Consider the following 8,527-nt stretch of genomic DNA (forward strand, 5'->3'; position numbering starts at 1 on the left):
CTCCTTTATTCTGTAGGATCCAATCAATCAGCAAAGACATCTCAAGCCGGTTAGGTGCCAGGCACTGGGCTGAGCAAGAAAAAATTATTTCTATAAACAAGATCAAACTGAATTTTAAAGTATTTATAGTTTCCTTCATTTCTAAAGAGGGCAGATCCCTCTGAAGGCACCTTGTTTTACTGATGGGTGGGGAAGCAATCAGGAGAGACAGAAAATGAAATGCCCTTTATGATAAAGGGAAAGGAAAACGCCAAGAGGAGGGCTGGGGAGGGGAGCAGCTCCTGACAGGAGCGCGGTGTGGTGCACAACGGAGAGATGTGGCAGCTGCGAAATAGAGCGGGGTGGAGGAAAAGATGTTTCGATAAGATTTCCAGGAAGTCTGTTGCCTGGTCTGTTATGTAACTCCATACTCCATCGTCCCAAGAACACATCAGTAAAAACAGACTGTACTCTTCCGTGTTTTGGAATCTGGTCGGGCCTGGTCATTTTGAATATGGCTCGGTGTGGACACGGTGAGAGCGGAGCGGAGATAGGGAGAGCAGGGCCGTTCGTGTTCACGCAGCTTGCGGTAAGTTTGAGGATTGCGGAACAGAGCTGTCGCGGAGCCAGAGCTGTATTCGGTGGTCCTTTGGGGGGAAAAATGAGTTGTGGAATTATAACGGTGAGGAAGGGAGGCGATGACTGTTGCGGGGAGTGACCCTCAATCCGTTTGCTCAACCCAGTGCCTGTCACCTAACGGGCTCGGGATGTCTTGGCTGACGGACTGAATCTTACAGGATAAAGGAAGGGACCGACCCCACTCATCGGGTGAGGCGGGGCTCGATATTCCCACTGCAGAGATGAAGAAACTGAGGCTTCCAGGTCTCTGGCGGGTCAGGGCGGAGCCAACGCTCCAGTCGCTGCTCCGGCCTCTGTTCTGTCGGGATGCGTACGCAGGGCTCCTCGGGACCGCGACCAACCGGCCGGACGCCCCGGGGTCACAGCAACTGCCCCCCACACCGCCGGAGCGCCCGACTCCCCACGTCACTTCCGGATCCGCACTGCGAGCCCTTCCGGCCTCCCGCGCGGGTACGCGCGGCGCCCGGAAGCGAGTCTTGGTCGGGAGACGCCGGGTCCGAATGGCCGTGGGCCCTTACCCCTCGGGCCACCACCCGGCGTCCGGCGGGAGCCATCTTCCTGGCCGGCCAGCGCCCCGGGCTGGAGGGTGACGTCACGGCCGGGGCCCGCGGGGGCGGGGCAGGCCGGAAGAGGCCCCAAGAGGCCCCGCCCCTGGGCGGTGGGAGGTGGCGGAGCCTGCGTCCCAGCTCTTTCCGGGTTTCGCTGTGCGGGGCTCAGAGCTTAGGAGAGGCCTGGGCCGAGTAGGGTTGTTAGTGTTTAGCAAATAAAAATACAGGACGTCCAGTTAAATTTGAATTTCAGAAGATCGAGTCTTTTAAGTGTATGTCCCGTGAGGGCTAAGGGGTGTGGTTTTTCTTTGGGAGTAATGAAATTATTATGAAAATTTTTTTGTCTGGACGAGTGCACCACCCTGTGATGATAGGAAAAGCGGTTGATGGTACACTTTGGATGGATTGAATGGTATGTGAATATATCTCAATAAAACTGCCTAAAATATTTAACGGGGCCTCCTGTCTTCTGGTAACCCTAGCCCTGAATGGCTCCTGCGCTAGGCTCTGGGATCCAGTAGGAAGGCTGGGCCCTCTAGGCCTTTGTCTGGGGAATAAGTGCGGAACTTGCCCAGGTGCTCAAAACCAGGTGCTCAAAGCCAGGTGTTACTAGCTGTGTTAGCCCCTTGCCTAAGGGGCAAGACCCGGTGCCCCCTAGCAAAAGCTCAACCCCTGGTGTTCAGAGTCCTCTGTGGCAAGACCCCTTGTGTTGCCTTTCACAGCAAGGATCAGGCAGGCTGATCTTGTGCTGACGGGAAAGCTGAGAACAAGACAGGTGAAATGACCCAGAGCCAGAAGGTGCGGGGATGTTTGGGTATGAGGCAAACTGGGCTTTGGGGTACAGGTTTCTTGTGTTACAGTGGACAGTCAGCCCTAGAATGTCAAGGGGAGAGTGCTAGTCTAATCTCAACCTACCTCATTTTGCAGAAGAGGCCCAGTGAGAGAAATGGGGCTGTCCAGCCACTCAGAAAAGCTGTGGTGGAGCTGGAACCCCAACTCCCAACTTCTTTCCTTTGCTTAGTCCATACTTGCTGATACAGTTAGCTTGCAGCATTTAGGATGGGCTTTTATTAAAGTAGATGCCTTTCTTTGGGGCTTTATTGTCCCCAAATTCCTCCACTGCCTTTCACCCCAGGGCTTCTCTAGCTTTTTTGTTGCCCAGTGGCAAGGTCTTTGGGCTCAGCTGTGGGATCCTGGCCTTTGCCTGCTCTACCACTGGATGGTGTGACTCAAGACTTGTTTTGTAATCTTGTAGGCAAAGGCGGGGGGGGGGGGGGGGGGGTGTTCTTGACAGGTATTGGGTGAAGGGCATCCTTTCCAGTCCTAGCTCCAGAATGCATGGCCTCACGTGGGGCCTGGAAACTTCCATCAGGTTCCTTCCATCCTGAAGCAGACTTAGCTGTCACTCCTCAGTTGAGCCTGAATTCCTGCTGGGCTGTGCCTGAGCGTTGGGATTCCTCAGGCAGCATGCCCTGAGGATTTGCTGGGGCCTGGGCTGGTGAGTCCCTGGTGAGCCTGCAGCCTCCCCACGTGGACTCAGCCTTCCCAGGCTCCCCAGGCCCATCCCCTGAGCGCATGAATAGAGAAGGCTGGAGGTCAATGGGCTCAGGGTCAGCTGGTGGGATAGCCAACAGGCTCCTGGCAGCTGAAGTGATAAAGAGGCAAGGAGGAGTGCCAGGAAGGGGCATTGCCTTTGGGCGAGAGCTCAGAAGTGCGGGAGGTGGAAAGGGGCAGGGCAGGAGCCCACTGATAGGAATTGCTCCCTCTGTGGATTATTAACTCCCCGCCGAAGGGGGTGACCCAGGAGGAGGGCTCAGCTAACAGAATCTTTGGACTCAGTGCAGAGTGTCCAGGCGTGTGGTCTGCAGAGGAGGGCATGGCTGGGTGGTAGGACTGGGCTCTGGGGAGTGGAGTGAGACCAGGCAGCTGCGGGCCTCAGGAAGTCTCCTCGGGCTGGCCGATGGCCCGTGCCTTTAACAGCAGCTGTGGGGTTTCCCAGCGCTGAGCCTTCAGGGGGTAGCTGAGTGTGTGCTGTGGCAGGGGGTACCCTGTCTCTGGCCTGGCAACGGCCCTTACTGGTGCTTTCTTCCCCCTAGGCAGCCATGGGTGCCAGGCTGTGCTGAGAGCAGTGGGGCATGTCTGCAGCCCTGCAGGTCCTGCCCCGCCTGGCCAGACCCCCCTTGTGCCCGCTCCCCCGGGGAGGCTCTGTGGTCCGGCTGGCCAGCGGCATGGCCCTGGCAGAGCAGGCACGGAAACTGTTCGAGAGCGCTGTGGGGGCCGTGCTGCCAGGCCCCAGGCTGCACCGGGCCCTGGCCTTGGACCCTGGCAGCGGGCAGCTGAAGGTGCGGGACCGGAGCTTTCAGCTGCGGCAAAACCTCTACCTGGTGGGCTTCGGCAAGGCTGTGCTGGGCATGGCGGCTGCGGCCGAGGAGCTGCTGGGCCAGCATCTCGTGCAAGGTGTGATCAGCGTTCCCAAGGGCATCCGTGCTGCCGTGGAGCGCGCCGGCAAGCAGTAAGGAGCCACGGGGGGTGCCCCCCTGTCCCTCTGGAGGGAGAACCAGGCTCAGACCCAGGCTGGCTGGGGGCTCCCTCCCTTGCCAGGCTCCCTTGCCTCCTGGGTCAGGCCTGGCTCCAGGTCGGGTGTCAGTGGGCCCCACCTGTCCAGCTGGGAAGTCAGGCGGGAGGAGAGGGTGGGCCTCCCCCCCACCTCTCTCTTGTCCCACTCCTCAGGGACATGCTGCTGAAGCCCCACAGCCGTGTCCAGGTGTTCGAGGGTGCGGAGGACAACCTGCCCGACCGCGACGCGCTGCGGGCTGCACTAGCCATCCGGCAGCTGGCAGAGGGGCTCACAGCTGACGACCTGTTGCTGGTGCTCATCTCAGGTGCAGGAGGCCAGATCGGCTCAGGACAGTTTTATTTTGGGGTGTGTGTGGGGGGAGGGGGCTTCCCATATCAGTTCTGCGTGAGACACTGATCCAAACCCGCAGAGTCGCAGGGAAGAGTTGGGAGGGGGCAAGAGAGGCAGGGACGAGCTCTTGGGTGATCCTGAGCTGTGGGGTCCTCCCCTGAGGCCAGACTGACCTCGTTGGGTGATGGCGAAGGGGTGCATGGGAAGCATCTAGCGCAGAGCCTGGCGCATCAGCAGTCACTGCTGTTGCTGCTGCTACACCAGTGTCAGCTGGGCCTAGAACTGAGGTCCTCAACCCCTGCAGAGCCTTCTCCTTTGCCTTCTGTTAGCTCCACCTGCTATGCCACCTGCTCCAGAGCTGCTAAGAAATCGTTCTCCCAATGCCCAGGGGAGCGGTGACTTTGCACAGTCACCGTGTGTCCACACGGGGGCGCCCTGAACCGCCCTTTCTTGGCCTCCCAGCCCTTGTGTGGGTCTGCACAGCCCTGAGCCCGACGGCTGGCCTGGGTTCTTGGGTCGGCTCCTCCCTCCGCCTGCTATGTCCTTCCTTTCCCCTCCTCTCAGCCCAGCTGCCCTGTTTCTGCAGGGGGGGGCTCAGCCCTGCTGCCGGCCCCCATCCCCCCTGTCACCCTGGAGGAGAAGCAGACCCTCACCAAGCTGCTGGCAGCCCGCGGCGCCACCATCCAGGAACTGAACACCATCCGGAAGGCCCTGTCCCAGCTCAAGGGCGGGGGGCTGGCTCAGGCCGCCTACCCTGCCCAGGTGAGTTGCTCCATGCGCCCAGCAGCCCTGGGCTGATGGAGCCAGGCCCACGGGGGCTAGAGCCTAGAACAGCAGCAGATGGGCAGGGCTGGGTATGGGAGACCCCAGGGATGGTGGGTGAAGCTGTGAGAGGGGTCCCAGAGAGGGCGGGGAGGTCTGTGAACCAACCTGAGAGGGGACGGAAATGAGCGAGGAACGGAACCAGGCGGCATGAGGGTGTGGACACAAGGGGCAGTTTGTCCTCACGGGCTCGGGCGAGGAGGAGGCAGAACCGAGCTCAGGCCTCCGTGACCCTTCCTCAGGTGGTCAGTCTGATTCTGTCCGATGTGGTGGGGGACCCTGTGGAGGTGATCGCCAGCGGCCCGACCGTGGCCAGCGCCCACAGCGTGCAAGACTGCCTGCACATCCTCAACCGCTACGGCCTCCGCGCTGCCCTGCCACGCTCCGTGAAGACCGTGCTGGCGCGGGCCGACTCTGACCCCCACGGGCCCCACGCCTGCGGTCACGTCCTCAACGTGGTCATTGGCTCCAACACGCTGGCGCTGGCCGAGGCCCAGCGGCGGGCCGAGGCGCTGGGCTACCGGGCCGTCGTGCTGAGCACAGCCGTGCAGGGCGACGTGCAGAGCGTGGCCCGCTTCTACGCGCTGCTGGCGCGAGCGGCTGGAGCCCGTCTCACCCCACCTGGGGCCAGGGCTTCCGCGGAAGAGGAGGCAGAACTGCAGGGGCTGGTGGCTGCACTCCAGCTCCCAGACCTGCAGCTGGAGGAGACTCTGGAGGCCGTGGCAGCGGCTCGGGGCCCCGTCTGCCTGCTGGCTGGCGGGGAGCCCACGGTACAGCTGCAGGGCTCGGGCAAGGGTGGCCGGAACCAAGAGCTGGCCCTGCGCGTTGGAGCAGAGCTGGGACGGCGGCCCCCGGGACCCGTAGATGTGCTGTTTCTGAGCGGTGGCACCGATGGGCAGGACGGGCCTACCGAGGCTGCCGGGGCCTGGGTCACGCCCGAGCTTGCCAGCCAGGCTGTTGCCGAGGGGCTGGACGTGGCTACCTTCCTGTCCCAAAATGACTCACATACCTTCTTCTGCCGCCTCCAGGGCGGGGCACACCTGCTGCGCACAGGCCCGACTGGCACCAACGTCATGGATGCCCACCTCCTACTTCTGCGGCCGCGCTGATGGCGTAGGAGATGTCTTGGGAGCCCAGGGCAGGGACTTGGGCGGGCCAGGGTGGGTCCCCAGGGTCTCAGTGGGCTTTAGGCCCCTCTTCGCCTTGGCCTTGGCTGCTTGGTCGGGCCGCACACCTCCTGCCCAGGGCTTCTCTGCCCTCTGTCCATCCCCCTCCAGCCACACTGCCGTTCCCGTCCCCGGAACCTCTGCTGTGGCAGCAAGTCCCCCTGAGGCCTGGGACAAGCCCTTTGACAATACATGTCCCATTCTTCTCCCCTGGGCAGCCCTCTGCTGAGCCCCCCAGCCTGTCTTTTCTGTGAAGTGAAGCAAGAAAGGCTGTGAAAATAAAAAGGACCATGCAATGGGGTCTCGAAGCATCTTCCTTCAGAGCGAGGACTCGCAGGAAAGCTGCTAGGAGAGGGAGCGGGTAAAGGCTGTGGCCGGGGTGCCAGGCCCTGATAGTTTTCCTTGGCTTTGTTTGCTGGGCCCACTCAGGCCTTGGAAATGTGAACCTGTGCCCTGTGAGTGGAGAGCCTGGCTTCTGACACCCTCAAGGTGCAGGGCAGAGACCCCCAGCGAGGAGAAGCCTAAGACTGCAGCCCCTGGGCCCTGGTCACCCAGCCGGCATTCCTGGAGCATGCCTCCAGCCTTTGCAGCCTCTGCTTGAGCGCCCTGCTGGGTGGATGCCTCTTCCTGGCCTGAGGAAGCCCCTTCTGTCTGGACAGCCCTTAGCCACAGACGGCGCCTTCTTGGAGCTGAAACCTGCATGACCGCCCAGCCCCTCTTTATCCAGTGGCTATTCCGGGCCACACAGGACTCTGGACATCGTTCCCTTGTCCCAGCCCCAGGTGGAACATTCCCAGTTCCTTCAGGTCTCTGGGGGACACCGCCCAGGCCCTGGTGCCGGCCCCTTGGTGGGCATCTCTGGGGCTGGGGGGCTGGGGTCAGCCCAGGGGTGGGGCTCCCAGCCCCTATCTTCCAGCTGGCTGGGGAAGGGGAGTGGAGAGGAGAGCAGCCGATGATGGCTGCCCTGCCCTGGCAGCAGCCTGGGTTGGGAGGGAGGGGGCACTGCCCGGGCTGCCCTCAGACCCCCTTGCTCAGCGCCAGAGCCCTCCGTTGGCCGTCCCCGCCGTGCGCCAAGGCTCCAATCCCTATATGAGTGAGCAGTAGAATCACATAGGAATAAAAAGCCATAGAGAACAGCGAGGCCTGGGGCTGCTCCGCTGGCCCCTCCCCCCCCCCACGCGCCCCTCCTCTCCCCGGCTGGCCAGGGGCTCTGGGCCAGGGCTGGCACGCCTTGCCCTGGGGACAGCCTCCCTTGCTGATGGTTATAACCTGGGACCTGGATCCCATGGGGCAGGCTGGGGCTCGGGAGGGAGGTAAGGAGGAACATGGGTGAGGCGAGCTGGGCTTGGGGGGGCCGGAAGGGTTGAAGGCACCCCGCTGTGGTTCAGGGCCTTGCTCCTTTCCTGCTGTGTGGCGTGGGATTCTGCTGACCAGGGTCGCGGTCTCAGGGGTTAGTGCCATCCCCGCGCCCCAAAGCAGCGCCCGTGCCCTGCCTCAGCCCCTGCCCTTGGGAGCTTGGGAGTTAGCACTGGGGGCCAAGCCCAGGCAAGGGCAGGGTGGGAGAGCCGAGGCCGTGGCCTGTCCACCGTGTCCCCAGTGTGTGTGTGTGTGTGGGGGGCATACCGAGACAGGGGGGGTACTCTGTGTACGTGTAGAAGCTTGGCCCGGGGTGTGCTGCTGCTGGCGCACGTGGCTGCTTACACACCTGCAAACGCGTGCACGTGCACGCACTGGGTTCTCCCCTGCAGGCCGGGACGGGGCTGCGCTGGGGTTTCGGTGTGGGTGGGGTCCCGCTGGAGGCCCCCCTGCTCCCCCTTGGCCCCTTCCCTCTGCCTGTTTTTTTGGAGGGGCCAGATCGTTTGGGGACCTAACCTATGAGATCTGCTCCCTCGGCACCCAGATAGGAGAAAGGGTACATTTGGCCACAATCTTGTTGATGAAATTAGATCAATCCTGCACAGCGAGCCTTCAATAGGCCTCATTACTTACTCCATAAATGCCAATTACGGGTAATTAAAGTGCTCCTCTCCCTCGGCTCTTGGCTTCTGTCTCTGCTGGCACAGGATTCGGCTGCCCGTGTGCCCACCTCATCTCCACCCCCTGAAGTCTTCCCTGGCCCCAGTGGAGAAGGGTGCGGAGCCCTCGGGGCTGGCCCTGAGGCGCGCCCCGGATGACAGCCGCGGGACAGGGAAGCAAACACTGCCGGGGCCTCCCCGGGGCAGAGCAGAGGCGCCGCTGGCTCTGCATTCTTCCCTACTCCCACCCCAGGAAGGGAGAACTCAGCCTTTCCAGCCCCCCAGGACCGGCAACGGGAGACAGGGAGGGGCTCAGGCAGGGCTGACCCGGCCCCAGAAGGGCTGAAATACCCTCCCCTCTCCTGGTGTAGCTGACCCCCACCTGTTGTGTGCTGGAAGGTCCCTCCCTGGGCCTAATTGTCAGTGCTGCACCTCCAGTACCTAGCATGG

At 62.1% G+C, this 8,527-nt stretch overlaps 1 protein-coding gene and 1 long non-coding RNA gene across 6 annotated transcripts; one reads left to right on the forward strand and one right to left on the reverse strand.

Annotated features, from left to right (window-relative positions):
* Window positions 1-369: 369 nt before the first annotated feature.
* GLYCTK (glycerate kinase) lies at window positions 370-6,358 on the forward strand. Of its 5 annotated transcripts, none has more exons than XM_071212092.1 (5): window positions 370-568; window positions 3,267-3,678; window positions 3,897-4,048; window positions 4,661-4,836; window positions 5,139-6,358. In XM_071212092.1, exons 2-5 carry the CDS (start codon window positions 3,302-3,304, stop codon window positions 6,003-6,005), a joined length of 1,572 nt encoding a protein of 523 aa, XP_071068193.1. In that variant the 5' UTR covers window positions 370-568; window positions 3,267-3,301; the 3' UTR covers window positions 6,006-6,358. The 5 variants fall into 5 exon arrangements, with proteins under 5 accessions (XP_071068193.1, XP_004457426.2, XP_071068192.1 ...); XM_004457369.5 differs by having other exon boundaries at window positions 371-568; window positions 3,263-3,678; XM_071212091.1 differs by lacking the exon at window positions 370-568 and adding an exon at window positions 1,442-1,578 and having other exon boundaries at window positions 3,263-3,678.
* On the reverse strand, window positions 485-1,210 carry LOC139437644 (uncharacterized). Its single transcript, XR_011647529.1, has 2 exons — window positions 1,137-1,210; window positions 485-626 (listed from the first exon to the last, which is right to left on the reverse strand). It is a non-coding gene; the product is annotated as an uncharacterized lncRNA (long non-coding RNA).
* Window positions 6,359-8,527: the final 2,169 nt, after the last annotated feature.

Source organism: Dasypus novemcinctus, chromosome 26 (assembly GCF_030445035.2).
Source record: "Dasypus novemcinctus isolate mDasNov1 chromosome 26, mDasNov1.1.hap2, whole genome shotgun sequence".
NCBI classification, from domain to species: Eukaryota; Metazoa; Chordata; class Mammalia; order Cingulata; family Dasypodidae; genus Dasypus; species Dasypus novemcinctus.